Source organism: Emys orbicularis, chromosome 2 (genome assembly GCF_028017835.1).
Source record: "Emys orbicularis isolate rEmyOrb1 chromosome 2, rEmyOrb1.hap1, whole genome shotgun sequence".
Taxonomy (NCBI): Eukaryota; Metazoa; Chordata; order Testudines; family Emydidae; genus Emys; species Emys orbicularis.
In genome coordinates this window covers 276384849-276405857 of record NC_088684.1, presented here as the reverse complement: position 1 = coordinate 276405857, position 21009 = coordinate 276384849, and the positions used below count along the sequence as shown (strand labels likewise).

Sequence of the window (21009 nt, the reverse complement as noted above, 5' to 3'; positions counted from 1 at the left end):
CTGTATTTCAAATACAAGTGTCATTTAACTGAAGAAAAAACTGATAAGATTCATAATAGAGATTAACATTTCCCACTGAAGTGAGAATGTCAGCTTGACATCTAGTTAACGAAGAAGAGTTCAGAGTACTTTCTGGTCCTATACCTGCCAGTGAGTCCCTTATGAAGTTTTGTGGTTGAATAATTAGGTTTTACATATTTTTTAAAAAGTTTCTCTCTCCTGACCAGGGGAAACTGTTATGTAAAGGAAACAGTGAAAATGATCTTCAAAAGCATTGTCAGATGCACAGACTGGAGGGGAAAATGTATTTACCATCAGTCTTTCAGTTTCAGATATCTTAGGGTTGAACAATACCAGGGGAAAAATTTTTCTGGACTGATTTAAGTTTACGGTTTCAAGCAAAGATAGCCACAACTCTTTCTGCTGAAAGGATGCCCCTTTTGAATATCTCAGACCCCATACTTACAGACTGGTGCGTACTCAACTCTAACTATGGTAGGTTTAGAAATCTATGATTATTTCCTGGAAGTTAAAAGCAAAATAAGCCTAATAATTTTGTAGATGGCGTCACATCTACTATTGAAGAGTGCAGGAGAGTAGAGCTTTGTAAGGGTTAAGTCAAGTCTCTTCTTAGAAATTCTTATAGTTCCCTTAAATATGTATCACTATAGAACCCCAGGATTAGGTGTTAAATAAGTTAAACTGCTTCCCTACCTATTTAGCACACTACTGTACTATCAAATTCTCTCTTTGGTATTAGAAACATGCTTACTTCACCCCTATGGATAGGCTCCCCTATCCTGCAATAGCTGAATACTCAATACGGACTAATTCCCCTTCTTCCTCAGTTTATTTGGGGCATTCGGTACATAATACCACTATTGCTATTTTGTTACCACCTATTTTCAGATCTTTAAACTCATACTTTTTTTTTTCTCATTGGCAAACAAACCTCCTCAAGGAAGATCAGGACCACTGATCAATGGTGAATCACAGGTTTGCTTCCTAAATTCAATTAATCCGGGGGAAAGGTTTGAGGCATGATAATCTGAACTTCGATTCTTGAAGTACTTGTGTTTTACCAGCCCTCCTCTCCACTCTTGCAGACATAATGTTTTCAGTCTAGGAGCAGATTTGCTTTGCAGTAAGTCAACGTCGTTCATTAATCAGATGGAAGGATCGACTTTGACCAACATGGCACTCTTCAAATACAATGTGTGAAAAGTATTGTCTCAATGGCATTCCAAGCCCCCGCTAGACTGGGGAGCTAAAGACCAGGAAAGGTAAACCCTGGTTTACTCCAGGCAAATGAAGAATGCCAACAATCAACTTTGTTTTAGTAATGTTTGAAGAGAACAATCCCTTTGAGCACCCCATGAACATCCCATATTTAGATGGGAGTCATTTAAGAGAGACACCCTTATGTGAATCTATCTTTTCTCGCACTTATCTGTTGCAACAGATGGCATAATTAGCACAGTTCATAGTGCAGTAGATTCTGGGAATCTACTTTAACCTACTTGGGTGGGTGTTTGATGTCAAAGCCAGTGCAACACCAGAGGACTATGGAATTACTCTGGATTTACACCTTGAACAAAGTCTAGCTTAATACGCATGCCCATTTAGAAAGTTATTTTATTTTATAATACCAGAGACATTGCTGGCATAAACTCTGTCTCCCTCCTTCCCCCTATTAGTGTATTAGATTGTATATTTTTGCAACAAATTCATACTCCCATTTCTAACCAAGCAAAATTTATTAAATAAGTAAGAGCACTACCAGTAGAAATGTTTTTCCATAGTCAAATATGCAGCTAACTATTGTAAGAATCTTTTTTCTCTTAAAAATGTAGCAAAGAAGCTTAAAAAAGAGTGCTTACCATAAGTGAGAATGTACAATGGTTTTCCATTAGTGTCCATAGTGGTTAGGCAAGGAGCTTTTGGTGAAATGGTCCCCCATCGCTGCAATGCTGCTTCCAGAGAAGGTGGCCAATTTGTAACCACACCCAGTTGTTCCCCACGCATAGCCAACATCTGAGCTCCCTCTGGCTTCGGCTGGTTTGGATCTGGCTGTTGAACTTATTATGAAAACAACAAAACAAAACCAACAGTTACTATATAAATTCTATGCCTTGTTTATACCCATGTAACCAAGAGAATAAGTTACCTTTGTAAAATAGCCTGAAAATAAAATGTTAGTACGTGTGGAGAATACTGTGCCCAGTTTCATAAGCCCCCAGTACTGCGCCTATATGAATAAGATGTGGAGAAGTATAGTGAGTTAACTCTTAACTTTCCTACAATTGAAATGAAGCAATTAATAAATGGATCTATGGAAAGCATCATCCAAAATCCTTATGTAATTTCTTTTTCTGATATATGTATTGTAAGCATAAGCAGCATGCATAAGTAAGTTTGCTCTTCAAAGAAAGACAAATCCTAGAGCTATTCAAAAGTCACATCAAGGTAACTTTTTCCTTTAAGAAGACATGGAAAATTTTCATTTTTCCTTGACTAAAAAAAATGTAGTAGCAAGGTGGAACTATTGGTAAATTGGTAAATAGTACACTGATTTAAGTTATATTGTATCATACTGCTTTGCTATATGCTTTTATTAAAATAATTTGACTTGCCACAGTGTGGTAAGACATCATGGTCAGCAAGCGTGTTTTTTAAAAAACAATTGTGTAGTTATTATTCACTTTATTATTGTCTCTACTGCATTTCCAGCTATCAATTTCAATGATTTTATTAACAGATATGCAAGATGTGCATCCAACATTAAAAAAAATTAATGAAGATATCCTATCTCCTAGAACTGGAAAGGACCTTGAAAGGTCATTGAGTCCAGCCCCCTGCCTTCACTAGCAGGACCAAGTACTGATTTTGCCCCAGATTCCTAAGTGGCCCCCTCAAGGATTGAACTCACAACCCTAGGTTTAGCAGGTCAATGCTCAAACCACTGAGCTATCCCTCCCACCACTCCTCCACCTCCTTCTTCACAGACCAGGTCTTTCAGACTGATCCAGATGCGTGATAGGAAAAGACGTAGCACACAGTAAATACTCTTAGAACAGAGTTTTTTCCTCCACTCTCTTTCATTCACAAAGTGATTTTATTCTAAGCAGAGGTTCACTATAATCAGTACTACAAGTTGGGCAAACAAGGTGGAACTTTGATTTTACTCAGTGCATCCAAGTTCACTATAAGCAGGTCCCACAGCATTACTGCTCTCTCAGTGGCAGTCAACCAGCCTAGGACGTGCCTACTAGAAAGTAGCAGTCCAAGACAAACAAGGAAACATTTTATCAAGTGTTAATTAGATTCCAAAACCTTTTGAAAAACAGTCATTTTACCTTCTAACAATTCCTCAAAGTCATCTACAAAGAACTCTCGTAATGGTGGTCGTTTGGGTCGTTTTAGGGTATTGACCAGCTGTTGAATCTTTGCTGACACTCTGCTGCTCACTGGTACTCCTGCAGAATAGGGATCAATGGAGATATCAGTAGACCGCTAAGCTGCGCGCCACCAGATGTCAGTTGGGGGAGTAAGAAAAAGGCTAGAACTGCAATGCCACCACAGCGACAGTTTCATGCCGTACTGTGACTCAGCAGAATGTATTCAACATTAAGACATTTAGATCATGGTTTCAAAATGAACAGTGAAGTTTGGTTTAAAAAACAAACACAGAAACCCAAAACAAACAACACAGCAGTTTCAGAAAGTGAATTAGAGTTAGGGGGGAAACAGCACGCAGGCTTTGGGGGAGAGGAGCACAGTGAAGAAACATTCCCTGGCAATAGTCTTTTTCCAAAAGGCTTAAAGCAGTCTTTGAGGTGACTTTGTTGATGGCTAGTGAGGAGACAGAAATCTAAGCACAGGCTTCTCTCTCAGCCACTGGGGTCACTGCATGACTAGAGAGCTTTCGTCACACTGCAACTGAGACTACAGATTTAGTCAGCAAGGGAAGCTGGTCACAGGTTTTTATCTTGTCATTCATTTTGGGCTGCCTCTTACACAGTAGCAGACTTCTGTCCTGGGCCCAATCCTTCCCCACCCTGTAGCTGTTCACATTGTCATGTTACTTCATTGCAACTGACAGTGTAATCCTGGAATAGCCCTACAGTGAATTCCATTGGCCATTAGATAAGGATGTTTTAATAGCAATCTCCAGAAGTTACCATATATGTTTAGACAGTACCTAGCCAAACAGGATTCTGATTGGGGCCTTTGGGTACCTACTATATATTCCTATAAAGTACTTTCCTCCTTACTTATGCTTGATAGAGCACTTCACCTCTGTAATGTACATGATATCTGCTCCTGAGTTCAAGCCTCTAACAGCATTGCAGAAGTATCACCTTCCTGTCTTTTCTCCCAAACTAGCAACATTTTTACCACATTAGAGCAGTGGTTGTTTCTATAGTTGAAGACAAGTATACGTAAGATACTCTTGGTCTTAAAAGTCCCATCTTGGTTGCAATTTTGTTTAATCTGTTTTAGAAAAGAGGAGCAATAAATATGGAAGGTTTTACAAATAACTGTTTTTCAAAAAAAATATTCAGAAAACAAAAACTTTGCCCAAAAGTCACCTTAAGATGTAGCCCTATTGGTACATCATATACTCTGTCATTTGAAAACAGAAGAGCTTCATACAATACCTAGTTTAGTTTTAGTTACACATCATTATTAAGTGAGATATAGAGAGATTCGCTGTTTTATTTTATTGAACTTTAGCAAATACCAGTTTTTTCTATTGGGAATCTGCTCCACTAATTAAGAAGCATTTATTCATGCTGAGTATTGGCTTCAAATGCCAGTTTATTTTAGGACTCAAAGATGCTGTAACTTTGCTTGTACGTGCTCTTCAGTGAAATGTGGCCAAAAGAAACAAGAAGCAGATGTGTACAGTAAACCACAAAAAAGGGGTAAGTTACAATGTTAAAGAAAACAATTGCTTTGTGACATACCATCACCAGTTTCCATAAGTTCAGCATTGCCATATTTTGGTGCCACCCTTGCTGTTGATCCTTGTGGTCTTTCTACTTGTATTGAGTGTTCTGAGGTGTAAGTAGTAACATCTGGAGGGGCAGAATGATTTTCTGTGAAAAATAAGTTAGAAGGTTTAACCATGTTCCTCTAGATTTGAAATGAGGGAAAGAAGGGAGTGGGGGAGAAAAAGAAAGATTCCACTAATGTTCTTCTTACACTAGACCTGAAAAGCTGTTAAAATTAATCTATTCACAAGTTGTAAAGCACAATTATATCCAACATGGTTTTAATATTTGAAATTTTCACAGACAAAAAAGGAGTTAGGTATCTAAAGGCATCAGAGCCACATAATACAGATTATAATCATAAAGGTTTTTTTTACTCCTCTCCTTTCCCCCCACCTTTAATTTTAAATTAGTTTAATTTCCTGTGGCCAAATCTAGTTAGAAATAGACCCAGACACATACACTTCTGATAGATTAAGGTACCAAGATTTCAAAACAGAAAAAAGCTACAACATGTTAAGTTCCAGCACTTGCAATTGCCAATGCAAATCAACTATAAATGCACTGCTTAAAATTCAAGTTTTAGTTCAAAGAGAACAATTTACTGTTGTATCAAGATTTTTGAAGTCACGGTACTGTTGGAAAGTGGATCTAGAGGAGGGAAATAAATGTAATGTTCATGTTTCTTTACAGTCTGCATGGACACTTTTCTTGCTTATTACTTGACTATTTTTAAACAGAGCTATTTCAGTTCTCCATATAACACAGACTTGCCTTCCAAAAAGGCAAACATGATTTGGTGATCTGTTTTATGATGTCACTAAACTATTCCATACCACTAATCTTCCTCTTTCTCAGCTTGGTTACTCAGCATGTATCCACAGTTTAAAACATCTGAAAATATAGTCTGATTCTGGATAACCTACAGATTTGTATCGTATTCACAGATTTTATATCATGGATTTTTCCAGGTTTTTAGCAGTGTTAAGTTTCCTGGGAACAAATACAATTCATGTTTAACAAGTTTTCAGTTTAATGACAATCACCCAGAACCTTCCAGACAAATAAGTCAGGGCCTTGTACTGCTGCCACTGAAGGCAAGAGGAATACATTCCATTCAATGAGGATAGGATCAGGCCCATTAAAGAGACAAGTAAATCAGATGATCATCAGACTCCAATATTATTGAAGATTTATGTTCATACTAAATTTTTCTCACACGCTTTCAACTTGCTTATTATATGAAAATGATTTCCCTTTGGAGGTTTGTGCAATGGACAGATTTGCTTTTTCTCTATTTCTGCTGTTTGGCTCCTAAACACTATCAGTAACTACCATTTTTGATAATCTATGCTAAAAGTGTATCCATTATTTGTGTACTACATTATGTTTTTTTTAAACATGAATTAGTATAAAATAAGATATTCTCTGAAGGATCCTTACATTCATCTTGTTTGATAACTATCCTATATTTAGTTGGTCTATACATACTTTTTAAGCACACTATGGAGACATTTAATACTGCTTCAGAATTTTCTTAACAGTTTGTAAAAATAAAGATATTTGGTAGACGCAAACTTTGCACAGATCTAGTATTCATGAAGTTCCCTTAAATATTTTCAGTAAGGAAGTAGCTTTAACAGGAGGCAATGTATTTCATTTATTCATTTCCTTCTATAACCTTCCTTCCTTGGTTAAGCCCGGGTAGCCTCTTACCATACTTCCTATCTTTCCTATGCATTGGTATAGTTTGCTCTTGTGCCCTTAATAATGTCTTTTTTAAAAATTGCCAACTCTCCTGAACTCTTTTCTCCCTTAGACTTGCTTCCCATGGGACCTTACCTACCAATGCTCTGAGTTTACTTAAGTCTGCCTTCTTGAAGTCCATTGTCTTTATTCTGCTGCTTTCCCTCCCTCCATTGAATCATGAACTCCTATCATTTCATGATCACTTTCACCTAAGCTATTTTCCACCTTCAGATTCTCAGTTAGTTCCTCCCTGTTTGTCAGAATCAAATCCAGAATAGCCACTCCCCTAGTCACTTTCTCCACTGTAGGTAACAAAAAATTGTCTCCAATGCATTGCAAGAATTTGTTGGATAATCTGTGCCCTGCTGTGTTATTTCCCCAGCAGATATCTGGGTGGTTGAAGCCCCCCATCACCACCGAGTCCTGTGTTTTGGATTATATTGTTAGTTGTTTAAAAAAAAAAAAAAGTCTCATCCACATCTTCTTCCTGGTTAGGTGGTCTACAGTAGACCCCTACCATGACATCACCCTTGTTTTTCACTTTTATCTTACCCAGAGACTTTCAACAGGTCTGCCTCCCACTTCTATTTCTACCTCAGTGCAAGTGTATACAGTAGAACCTCAGAGTTATGAACTGGCCAGTCAACCACACACCTCATTTGCAACCAGAAGTATCCCATCAGGCAGCAGCAGACAGGGACGTCTCTATGTTTTTTGCTGCCCCAAGCACGGCAGTCAGGCGGCCTTCAGAGGCACGCCTGTGGGTGGTCGGCTGGTCATGCGGATTCGGCAGCGTTTCTGTGGGTGATCTGCCGGTCCCCTGCCTTCGCCGTACCCGCCACCGAATTGCCGCCGAAGCCGCGGGACCGGCGGACCTCCCGCAGGCATGCCGCCGAAGACTGCCTGTCTACCACCCTCACAGCGATCGGCAGGCTGCCCCCCGCGGCTTGCCGCCCCAGGCACGCGCTTGCTGCGCTGGTGCCTGGAGCCGCCCCTGGCAGCAGAGATTAAAAAAAAAAAAAAAAAAAAAAGCAAATACTGTACAGTACAATACCGTGTAAAACAAACTACTTAAAAAAGGGAAAGTTTAAAAAAGATTTGACCAGGTATGGAAACTGTTTCTGTGCTTGTTTCATTTAAATTAAGATGGTTAAAAGCAGCATTTTTCTTCTGCATAGTAAAGTTTCAAAGCTGTATTAAGTCATTATTCAGTTGTAAACCTTGGAAAGAATGACCACAATGTTTTGTTCAGAGCTAGAAACATTTCAGAGTTATGAACAACCTCCATTCTCCGTATGTTCGTAAGTCTGAGGTTCTACTGCACATCTGTATTATACAAGGCAACACTTCCTCCCTTTTTTTCCTGCTTGCCTATAGAAACTGTACTCTTCTATACCAACATTCCAGTCATGTCAATTATCCCACCAAGTTTCTGTGATACCAATTATGTCGTATTTGTAATTATTCACTAGTATTTCTAGTCCTTCCTGTTTATTCCGCATGCTTCTTGCATTAGTAGAGGGGTCAGCAACCTTTGGCACGCGGCCCATCAGGGTAATCCACTGGCGGGTTGAGAGACATTTTGTATATGTTGACCGTCCGCATACACAGCCCCCCGCAGGTCCAGTGGTTGCAGTTTGTCAAACCCGGCCAATGGGAGCTGCAGGAAGCAGTGGCCAGCATGTCCCCTGCAGCCCACGCTGTGCCTGCGGATGGTCAACGTAAACAAAATGTCTCGTGGCCCGCCAGTGGATTACCCTGATCGGCTGCGTGCCGAAGGTTGCTGACTCCTGCATTAGTATATAGAATCATAGAAGATTAGGGTTGGAAGAGACCTCAGGAGGTCATCTAGTCCAATCTCCTGCTCAAAGCAGGACCAACACCAATTAAATCATCCCAGCCCAGGGCTTTGTCAAGCCGGGCCTTAAAAACCTCTAAGGATGGAGATTCAACCACCCCCCTAGGTAACCCATGCCAGTGCTTCACCAGCCTCCTAGTGAAATAGTGTTTCCTAATATCCAACCTAGACCCCCCCCCCCACTGCAACTTGAGACCATTGCTCCTTGTTCTATCATCTGCCACCACTTTGAACAGCCTAGCTCCATCCTCTTTGGAACCCCCCTCCATGTAGTTGAAGGCTGCTATCAAATCCCCCCCCACTCTTCTCTTCTGCAGACTAAATAAGCCCAGTTTCCTCAGCCTCTCCTCGTTAGGGGGCTGGGGCCCATGACTTATCATTTTCGTTGCCCTCCGCTGGACTTGCTCCAATTTGTCCATATCCTTTCTGTAGTGGGGGACCCAAAATTGGACAGAATACTCCAGATGTGGCCTCACCAGTGCCGAATAAAGGGAATAATCACTTCCTTCGATCTGCTGGCAATGCTCTTACTGATGCAGCCCAATATGCCGTTAGCCTTCTTGGCAACAAGGCCACACTGTTGATTCATATTCAGCTTCTCGTCCACTGTAATCCCCAGGCCCTTTTCTGAAGAACTGCTGCTTAGCCAGTCAGTCCCCAGCCCGTAGCAGTGCATGGGATTCGTCCATTTTAAGTGCAGGACTCTGCACTTGTCAAACCTCATCAGATTTCTTTTAGCCCAATCCTCCAGTTTGTCTAGGTCACTCTGGGCCCTATCTCTACAGTTAGTCTTAAAGGTGCCACAGGACCCTCTGTTGCTTGATAAAAGAGGACTCCCATAGACTGGCCTTCCTGGAGGAGCATGTCTGCCTCCCTGACTCCCACTCTGCAATCTAGGCTGGCTACGAACTGCTAGCCTTCTGATATAGAAGAGGAGCATTGAGGTCTTGCTTACCAAACTGCTCCTTAGTCTGTTTAAGAGATGACTTACAATGGTTCTCTCTCTAATTGTACTTGTCACTGACTAGAATTACAAAGCCTGATTTTTGTGGGTGCCGGTGCTCAGCACTTCTGAGAATCAGGCCTGGAGAAACTAAGATTCTGTAGACAGAAGGAAGGCAGTTAGCTGCCACATTAGTCAACGAAACAGTTTTTATTTTGATAAGAGTATCTCGGTTATACTACTGATACATGCTGTGTAATATCTGCTCAGTCTTCACATCAGCTAACATGAAGCATTGTTTGAGCTTCGGAGTTAAGAGTAACGATCCTGACACATCTCTTGATTAAAGCACTAGGGACAGTGAGAGCTGTATGACCTCAAAGAGTTTCATCCACTAAACATGCATATTTGCATCACATTCTCTTTTTTGTCTCTTTCGATCTTCTCACATTATAAGATCACAGACTGAACAGCTGCTTCTAGTTAAGACCACAGACATTTCTGCACTGGAATGGTGCACTCTACATCACTTTGCTAAGTGAAGGAGAAATGGCAACACAATGCAAATTCATTTAAGGATGGATTGTGGCATATTGACACAGTCCCAAATTTGGGGAGAGAAGGAAGGTGGAGGAATACTATCCCTATGGAACTCATGGAGATGTGTGTCAGGTAATCACAATGCTTCATGAGCTCTGGGGAGCACATCTGCTGCACTACCCTCTGGCAAGCCAACTCTGCTAGTTGGCATGGAAGGGAATTTGGGGGCATGGCTGTACCCCTTCCCAGTTATCTAGGTTCTTCCTGCAGCACCTACATAGGGTCTAAGCAGTGTGGAGAGCCATGAACTGGCCCTCTATCATGTGTGAATTTGCCCTTCTAACACAGAAGACTTAAGGTTGTCACATGTGGCAGACATGTTTTGGCAGATGTTCATATATTAATTTGATTAGAAACCTGTATAACCTTTACTTCAGAAAGAGGCCTTTGATTTCCAAATGAAAACATATTTAAGGCATACACAGGCAGGTTTTTATGCTTCTACAGGACAAAGATTCTGTATTTATAGAGATATTTACCTTTTAGTCAATGCCATTTTTAGCTTACAATCAAAGTCCTGCCTCAGAATGACAGCAGCTTCTGTAGCTAACATTCCATTTAATAAAAACGTGTTGGGAGATGGGAATTCCTCCTTTTGATTTACTTGTGTCAATGGCGGCACGTTGTCTTCAGTATAAATTTGGCTCTTTTTGATTAAGCACCCTGTTTCCTTAGAGTATTATATTTAGAGACTTCTTGGCCATGTGACACATTCACCTGTATTCAAGTCTATTTTCAGTTATCCTTTCCCAAAATATTTACCACCAATATCTTTTAAAGTCAGCCCATGTGTATAACACAATAGCTGTTTTAAAGAGATACAGAACATGCAACTGCACTAGGCACAACTGAAGCTTGAGAAGTCCAATCCCTTACATATAGACATGTACTTATTGTATAATAAAATGTTACGAGACTTCCTAGTCTACCATTTACTGTACTGTTCCACACATTCCATTTACTACACTAACTGCTTGTTAAATCACAATTGTTTGTGGACAGACAAGGATGGAAAAACATTTTGAGTCCTGTTCACACTTGTTTGGAAAGGAATTGAGAGAATCCAAGCACTATAGAAAAAACTGATAAGAGTAGAATCTGGAGCAGATTTCCTCCTTCATTTGCCACGCTTCAAACCAGCTACGTAGCTGGGTTAATATGATGCATTTAGTGGCTGACTTCAACTTGACCATCTAAGGGCATGCCTACATGGGATCTTACATTTACACCTTGGCTCGCTGCACACTAAGTTGCAGTGTAGACAAGCACTTAGGTATGAAGCACAATTGCTCAGGTTAGAAAGATGTGCCCCAGGCTATAAACTGAAAGAGCTGCTTGTTTTTTGCACATCTTAAATTTTCAGAGCAACATTTCCTTCACATGCTGTTTTGGATCTGTAGAAGTTCAGCTGTGCTTCACAGGAATAAGAATGCTACAGAATTTGTTTTTAAAAATGCAGGTTTATGTGGGTAGCTGTTTCCCTGGGACCTGTGGAGAGGTCATAAGGGACCTGTTATTTGCAGATGATGCAACTCTTGTGGTTCACAGTGTTGATGGCCTACAACATCTTATTACCAAGTTCTCGGATTCATGCAAAATCTTTGGGCGAGCAATAAGCTTGAAAAATACTATTATCATGCTCCAAGGCTCTTCAGAACCAGTTCCAGGTATCACCTTAGATGGTATTCGTCTGGATGCTGTTGACCAATTTTGCTACCTTGGCTTTACTGTTACCAGCAATGTAGATCTTGATGCTGCGCTCACTAGTAGAATCGGCAAAGCAGCCAGGAACTTTTGTCTTTTCCAAGACTGAGCCTGGAACAATAACAAATTGTCAACTAAAATGAAAATCCATATTTATGAGACATGTGTTTTATACATGCTTCTATCTGGCTCAAACACAGACAACTTATGTCAAACATAACAAAAGACTAAACAGCTTTCATATCAGATGCTTGCGTAAAATTCTTCGAATAAGATGGCAAGACAAGGTGACAAATGTGGAAGTGTTAAATCGTGCTGCTATGTCATTCATGGGAATGTTGATTCGTAAGAAAAGACTCAGATGTCCTGGACATGTCAAGTGAATGCCAGATTACAGGATCCCAAAGAGTGCGCTGAACTCTGAAGCTCGTGAAGGGTCTAGAAAAAGAGGCAGACCACTGCGCAGATTTTGGGATGCTTGCAAGAATGACTTCATATCCTTTGGAATCTCTGTGGATGACTGGGAAAGGAGTGCAGAATGCCGCTCTGGTTGACAGAGTCAGCTTGTAGATGGAGCGAGGCATTGCGAGGCGGACTGGATCAAGGTTTGAGGTGACTAGCGTCAGAGGAGGAAAGAATCTGCTGCTCGGATTCAGAGTATTGCTAGTGCATGGGTGTACCCTACCTGTGAGCAGAACTGTCACTTGCGCATCAGACTCAGCAGCCATCAAAGAACTCATCGGTGCACACACCATGTTCTGTAAAGAGCTATGGTGCCATTCATTGATTGTTTCCATACTCTACCCTCTAAAGCAGTCCATCCTAGAGTCTACTTTGTTTTTTCCAGCGCAGGTGTCAGTATTTTTTAGAAGAATTAACAACTAATGCCAGGGTTTTTTTGTGCATTTTTGGTTCCTACTTGGCACAAATGTACATCTATATGCCACAGTATTTAGAAGTTACTGTACAAGTGGGGAGATATTACAGAGACGCATTAACTATCTTCCCATTCTTTATGAAGTGCCTGATATTGACCAAACAGTTTGTACCACCTTTCTAAGCTCCAGGAAGTATTTTTCCTACTCTGACCACAGATGAAAGGCTTGAAGACCAAGATATCAACAGAAATAAATGCAAGATTGATTTCAAAAGATTGTGCGTTAGAGAATTGGTGAGTTCCACTAGCTTAACCTGTCCCTCTTTAAAATTCAAGTGTCGGCCACTATAATCTTCATTCATGGTCTATGTTGAACTAAAAAACCTCTATGTAGTTTAAAGGAAAGACCCAAGACTCTTAAAGCCAAGAATAAATATTCAAGGGAAATCTATCCTGCTCTAGATCTTATGCCACAAACGAACAGCAGCAGCTCCAATTAAATGAATAGTATAACATTAAAAGCATATAATAGCTTATGCAAATTATCCAAATGATCCACAGAGCTGAACTCCGAACTCCGATTATATTATAGCTAAATATTTTTTATCAAAGCCCCTCTTGAAACTGCATTAGAACACTTACACTAGAAAAATCTGATTCTGTGATGTATTCTGGAAGGAAAGTCCCTGTTGAGATCAGAATGGAGTTTTGTTTTGAGGTTTTTTTGTACTTTTCACCTACGGGTCTTTAGAGTTGCCCTTTAAAATCCTATTTATTGAAATTAGCATTTTCAGAATGTGTCGCAGTTTGTCCCAACATATTTTCAGATGACATCTCCAAAGAAAGATTAGTCTACAAGGAAGAACAGCAGGTCCCTGTACTGAACAAGCACAATGCCATGAGAATATACATTTCTTTGTAGTAAGATTAATTTGCTTAAAAGTAGTTGAGGGACTTGGCAAAGTGGAGTTTTGTCCCATTTTACCCCTTTTGAAGATGACTATCTTATTGTCCAGCTACACTTGCTATTCACTGCTGCATTGCTATGTCTTACCATCCATTTGTGAAAGGGGAAGATCATCTCTGACAATTACCCACTATATTTAAATGCAAGGCCCATCTTCCCAGATGTCAAATGAAAAGGAAGGAAAGAGCCATTTGATTTGCAATTCAATATAAGAGTGAGAACAGCTCACTCATGCAATAACTTACCTGCTAGTTAGTACCTATGTGGTTCTTACTTCTAGCAGACATTTCTGCAACAATGACAGATGACAACCCTAAGTTCACAGTCAAGTTCTACCTCTAAAACATGTTCATACCGTTTAAGAGATATGAAGGCTAACTTATGCCTGGTATCAAATTGATCTACAAAAAATAATGTCAGAACCAGATTTCTAGATAGTGACTTTGGTTGCCCAACATGAGACACATTTAAAGGTGCCTGATTTTCAGATAGTGCTGACTGCACAAGGAGGATATTAAGTTATCCAGAGAAGACTACATTCTTCCTTCACAGGAGAGGTCTCTACAAGTCAGAGAGAGAGAAAAAAAAAGTATTCTCCCCCTCTCTCTAAATATTGCCTTCTTGATTTAGTTCTATAAATGTTGTACTGTTTACTGCAAACTCGGAGTTAAAAAAAAAAAAAAAAAGAGAAGACTTACTGTGCCAGTTTTTAAATTACTGAAATGTCACATTATTTTATAAAAAGCTATATTTAAGACACATTGAGACTTGGTATGTGTGAGTAATGCAACCTTTCAGAGTTTGGATAAATTTAATTCTCCATGCTATAATTTCCTCTAGCATTTCAAGATGAAGTCATAGAGGAGAACCAAACGCAGTGATTAATCTGTTCAGAAACGTATGCATTTCTAAAACAAGGTTCTGAGCTATTTATTAAGCACGAATTTAAGAATACAGTACAACTGATTCTTCCAACTGCAATGCTGTACTGCAAGAGCCTTGGGGAAAGGATTACTCAACCAATAATACAGGTGTTACCTGATGACATAGTAACAATGGGAGAAGGGAACATTTAAGATGCTTTCATTTACTACTTAAGCTAGGAAAACCATTAACATACAATTCTTTCAGTTGAGGAGTAGATAGATATATTTTCACCGGAACCTGGATCACATGTAATATCATGACATTGTCATGCTAAGGCTGCCACATTTATTCCAATATCTTCCAAGGCTGATTTAGGAATTGAAATTCCCACAAGCTATGCAGGATGAATATCAGCCATTCGAAAATGAGAGTGGGTAGCAACCCTAGTTTTCCACATGGCTATTTCATTTAGGCAAAGAGAAATGTCAGCGTCAAACATGCAGAAATAATTAATACCTATTACCTCAGCCCCTTAAAGGAAAGCAAGTCTTGAAATTACCTTGGGAAAACACAGGAAGTAAACAACCAACTAACAATATAGATCATAACACTACCAACACCTTTCTCTTCAAGAATTTTCCCTTCATAAGGCATTTAGCAGTCACACATCCCAACCTAGGGATTCTAGAGCTACTTAGAGATAGAAAAATAAAAAGCAGTTTAAAAGGACCATGATCATAATGTTAATGGAGAGTTACAGAAAACCATGCAAACTGACAGTAGAATTCAACTACTGAAGAAGTATGGGAAGGCTGAATAAAATCTAGCTTCAGGGGTTCTCGGAGGTATATTTTTAGTGCACAGTAAAGGGGCTGATTTGCATGACTCCTGTAACATACATGGGAGCCATGCAGTGCTAGACCCCATGTGCTACCATGGATATTTAACTGAGAAGTTATTGTGAAACTTGGATTGAGATTAAATAAATAAAAATGTCTCTCCCTAAACATATTGTATAAATAGAGAGAGAGAGAGGAAAAAAAGAAGAAAAAACACAGCAGTTGCTGTAAGGAAGTTATGTCTCAACTTCACATCAGTAACATCAGATAAGGGTTATGAAATAGACTGAAGTTAAAATGAAAAGATATATAGGGAAAATAGAAGATGCTAAAAAAAGATGATTTACTAACCTATATGTGTTTGAGCCATAACATCAGCTAGCCTGTGCGCAGTGCCACTGCCTCCACTTTGTGTCGAGGAGGAAGAAGTGGTAGATGTGGTAGAACCATGGATCGCTTGACTGATCCAGTGTTCCATGTTTATACTTCCCTGGCTTGAGGTGGGAGTTCCCTGGGAGTCGCCCTGTACAGAGCCTTCGTCTTCTGAACCAGAGGAGGTATCTAATAATTGAGAACAGGCTGCATTATTTGTGATGTAAGTGCATGATGGTTTTGCTTCTTTACGGAAATAAGGCACATAAATAAAAAAAGAGAACTGCAGTTCAACGCACATTGGCAGCAGGTAGTTATAGTAAGGGGAGTTTTGTACAACTGTAAGTACTGGAACAGAACCAATTGTTACAGGACATTAACAGGGTAATCCTGCAGCAAGGTTGGTGCTTCTGGTATTTCTCTATGGAACAAAACAAATAAATTTATTTATATTGTGGTTCTCAGTCCAAAGATCTCAAAGCACTTAACAAGAGCAAATGGGAAAACTCAGACATAGAATGCTTGAACGACTCTCCAAAGGTCACAACGCAAAGTCAGCGGCAAACCCCTACTTCTGAGGTTTAACTATCGAGGGCGGTCATACTCTAGGGAAGGTTTTAGTCACAGCTGTCATGTCATTGATTCAGCAGGTGTCAGAAAGCACTTGACTTCTGATATTTTCCACCTGCTAGGGGTTGAAGGAACTGAAACAAGAAGGTAAATAGCTAGACAAACTTTAGAAAAGAAGAAATAAAGAGAACATTCCATAGAAGTGCAGAGGAGTCTACCAGAGAACTGCAGGGCCAAAAGGTGGGGAAAAGAGTTATGGGAGGAATCTTTAGCACTGCAAAGTATTACAAGAAGCACACAGTGCTAGCCACGAAGTTATTTCACTCACAAGAACACAAAGATATATGCAAACCCAGCCACCACAAGGGGGCACCGTACATGTGGGTGATGGCCCCTTATTGCCTCTTCAACTACCCTGTAAACCGTCTTAGATTCCTCGGGCTTTAATGTTATAGTTACTGTCCTTGACAAGTGGCATCTGTTAATTGCATATTTTATTTAGATGGGATTGATTCTGACAGCATATAGCATGTGTCTTTCATATCAATAGAATATACAGTGCAGTTGCTCACCTGGAGGCGTGTAGGCATCCATTGACGTTTGCACCACCAATGAACGTCGTTTTGATGGCATGGGGACTGCCATCTTCCTTTCTTTATGTTTAGCAAGAGCTGCCTGAACTGCTTCTGTATGGACATCTAGAACAAAAGAAAGAGATTCAGGTTAGCTTTAAAAGTGAAAGGCACCGCATGCATACACATCTGCACCGGAGTTAAATTGTATTTCAGGTCAGGCCAACTGGTCGTGTTAAGTGATTCATGCTCAGGAAGTGTGGGGCTTCCACTGAAAGAGCCCCAATTACCTTTTGAGAGCTCTGGGTCCCTGACAGACCTTTATCAGAGTTTGTTCTTGGCTCTTTCTACTTTTAGAGTTTGAGAATGGAATGGGCTTTCCTACACCAAACCCTTGTTAAGTATTGTTTTAAAGCAACAGCTACCTCAGCAAACATCCTTGCTTTTTAATCTGGTAGTGGGCCAAGGGCTTGTAATGAATCATAGAATCATAGAATATCAGGGTTGGAAGGGACCTCAGGAGGTCATCTAGTCCAACCCCCTGCTCAAAGCAGGACCAATTCCCAACTAAATCATCCCAGCCAGGGCTTTGTCAAGCCGGGCCTTAAAAACCTCCAAGGAAGGAGACTCCACCACCTCCCTAGGTAACGCGTTCCAGTGCTTCACCACCCTCCTAGTGAAATAGTGTTTCCTAATATCCAACCTAGACCTCCCACACTGCAACTTGAGACCATTGCTTCTTGTTCTGTCATCTGCCACCATTGAGAACAGCCGAGTTCCATTCTCTTTGGAACCCCCTTTCAGGTAGTTGTAGGCTGCTATCAAATCCCCCCTCATTCTTCTCTTCTGGAGACTAAACAATCCCAGTTCCCTCAGCCTCTCCTCATAAGTCATGCGCTCCAGACCCCTAATCATTTTTGTTGCCCTCCGCTGGACTCTTTCCAATTTTTCCACATCCTTCTTGTAGTGTGGGGCCCAAAACTGGACACAGTACTCCAGATGAGGCCTCACCAATGTCGAATAAAGGGGAACAATCTCGTCCCTCGATCTGCTGGCAATGCCCCTACTTATACAGCCCAAAATGCCGTTAGCCTTCTTGGCAACAAGAGCACATTGTTGACTCATATCCAGCTTCTCGTCCACTGTGACCCCTAGGTCCTTTTCTGCAGAACTGCTACCTAGCCATTCGGTCCCTAGTCTGTAGCTGTGCATGGGATTCTTCCGTCCTAAGTGCAGGACTCTGCACTTGTCCTTGTTGAACTTCATCAGGTTTCTTTTGGCCCAATCCTCTAATTTGTCTAGGTCCCTCTGTATCCGATCCCTACCCTCTAGTGTATCTACCACGCCTCCTAGCTTAGTGTCATCGGCAAACTTGCTGAGAGTGCAGTCCACTCCATCCTCCAGATCATTAATAAAAATATTAACCAAAACCGGCCCCAGGACCGACCCTTGGGGCACTCCGCTTGAAACCGGCTGCCAACTAGACATGGAGCCATTGATCACTACCCGTTGAGCCCGACGATCTAGCCAGCTTTCTATCCACCTTACAGTCCATTCATCCAGCCCATACTTCTTTAACTTGGCAGCAAGAATACTGTGGGAGACCGTATCAAAAGCTTTGCTAAAGTCAAGGAATAACACATCCACTGCTTTCCCCTCATCCACAGAGCCAGTTATCTCATCATAGAAGGCAATTAGGTTAGTCAGGCACGACTTCCCCTTGGTGAATCCATGCTGACTGTTCCTGATCACTTTCCTCTCCTCTAAGTGTTTCATAATTGATTCCTTGAGGACCTGCTCCATGATTTTTCCAGGGACTGAGGTGAGGCTGACTGGCCTGTAGTTCCCTGGATCCTCCTTCTTCCCTTTTTTAAAGATGTGCACTACATTAGCCTTTTTCCAGTCATCCGGGACCTCCCCCGATCGCCATGAGTTTTCAAAAATAATGGCTAATGGCTCTGCAATCTCATCCGCCAACTCCTTTAGCACCCTCGGATGCAGCGCATCCGGCCCCATGGACTTGTGCACGTCCAGTTTTTCTAAATAGTCCCGAAATATATGGAGATATACCTATCTCATAGAACTGGAAGGGACCCTGAAAGGTCATCGAGTCCAGCCCCCTGCCTTCACTAGCAGGACCAAGTACTGATTTTGCCCCAGATCCCTAAGTGGCCCCCTCAAGGATTGAACTCACAACCCTGGGTTTAGCAGGCCAATGCTCAAACCACTGAGCATTGTTTTTATTATTATGATCAGTTAGTGATAGGGTGGGCAAGAAAAACAATCGGCACTCAGGCATTCTAGGTGCCAAAGCCTGTGCTCATTCTTTAGCCTATATGGCTTCTAGAGTACTGCCAACAGTGTCCACATCATTCCTCCAGGATAAAGAGCATGTCTGAAATGCCCCGCCATTCAGACTAAGGGAGTGTGAACAGCAGTGCTCACCGAAGTGCTGTGTTGTAATTCCCCTCTGTGGACTACATTAGTGCAGATTCAGGACCTGTAAGTTTGCACCCATACATCCACACAGGGGAGTTAGAGCACAGCGTTTTGGTGAGCTCTGCTATTTACACCCCCTTCTACAGACTGCAGGGCTGGATAGACATGCTCAAAATTTCACAATAAGGAACTTTTCTAGCATTCAAGTGCTTCACTATGGCCTGGTCCCCACTAACCCCCCACTTCGGACTAAGGTACGCAAATTCAGCTACGAATTCGAAGTACCTTAGTCCGAACTTACCGCGGGTCCAGACGCGGCAGGGAGGCTCCCCCGTCGATGCCGCGTACTCCTCTCGCCGAGCTGGAGTACCGGCGTCGACGGCGAGCACTTCCGGGATCGATCCGGGATCGATTTATCGCGTCTAAACCAGACGCGATAAATCGATCCCAGAACATCGATTGCCTGCCGCCGGACCCTCCGGTAAGTGTAGACGTACCCTATGCATCTGTTTCTCCCCAAATATAATAGCAGAAACCCAGTGGTTATTTTATGTTATTTTAACATGCTGTTCCCCTAATTTCTTAATTAGCACAGCAGCAACACCCTGGAGAGCGAGCTATTATTTTACTTTCTTTCCTCAGCTGGCCTATCACTCCCTCTATTTGGGGGTGGGGGACAGAGGGAGAAGAGGTACAACACCACATGATAAATAAAAAAAAAGGTTAGTTTTATTTTATACACATTCAGATAGGACTTAATCTCAGGGTGGGAAAGAATTTAAGAAGAGCTCCTATCCCACACTTAAAAACCAACCAACCAACCAACCAACCAACCAACCAACCAACCAACCAACCAAAAAGAGTATTTCAACTATGACTTGTGTTTGTTTTAAACCTTATGTGGATTACATATATACAACAGGGGAAGAGGGACAGGAAAAGCAACAAGAGACATAGGAAAGAGCACACATTACACATAAAGGGGTTGCAAGGTTGGCAGGGCAAAATAGAGGAATTGGGAAAAAGATTATAATACTAATGTTATTAAAAGACCTAGATTTTCCTTTTTCAGTCAAGTTAGTCAAACCCTTAGAAAAGAACGTAAGCCTTCCTCTTTAAACTACTACCTTATAACTAAAAGCTTGTTAAAAAGTTTAATACAAATAAAAATCAAACAAGTTACTTCTTACTCATCTGTGTCTTCTTAAGATACTTTTCCAATAACATCCCCCATCTCATAGCATTCAGATACATAGGACTGGAATATACTTAATAAGAGAGAGCATTTGTGTTTAAATAAACTAGGGGAAAATATAGGTTTTCACTTTAAGAGTAGGAATTATGGGTAAACTGACAAGTTTATTTAAAAAAAAAAAAAAAAGGGCATCCTGCCACCTTTTCTTTAGTCTAGACTATTCCTATGAAGAAGTCACATCTTATTGGTTACAATAGGAAGAGTTATTTGGAAATTATCAGGTTATATTGGTTTCTTTCAAACTACAATTGTTGGAGGGGATAAGCTGTAACTACTAAATCTGAGGAGGAAAGGAGGACAGCTGACTGAAATATAATATTTAAATTATTAGCCTATTGTTTGGACTTTAAATTCTCAGTGTTTTGGTTTCTAAATCCTCAAAAGCTATGGCAGGCTTTTC

At 40.9% G+C, this 21009-nt stretch overlaps 1 protein-coding gene across 2 annotated transcripts in view; it reads right to left on the bottom strand.

Annotated features, from left to right (window-relative positions):
• Positions 1-21009, bottom strand: part of DIP2C (disco interacting protein 2 homolog C) — a 472428-nt gene that overhangs the window by 130075 nt on the left and 321344 nt on the right. For both annotated transcript variants that reach the window (XM_065397990.1, XM_065397991.1), the window contains 5 exons: positions 16916-17041; positions 15753-15962; positions 4971-5102; positions 3357-3476; positions 1881-2078 (listed from right to left, as the gene is read on the bottom strand). In XM_065397990.1, coding sequence (XP_065254062.1) covers positions 1881-2078; positions 3357-3476; positions 4971-5102; positions 15753-15962; positions 16916-17041 — 786 coding nt within the window. The remainder of the gene's footprint in view (positions 1-1880; positions 2079-3356; positions 3477-4970; positions 5103-15752; positions 15963-16915; positions 17042-21009) is intronic.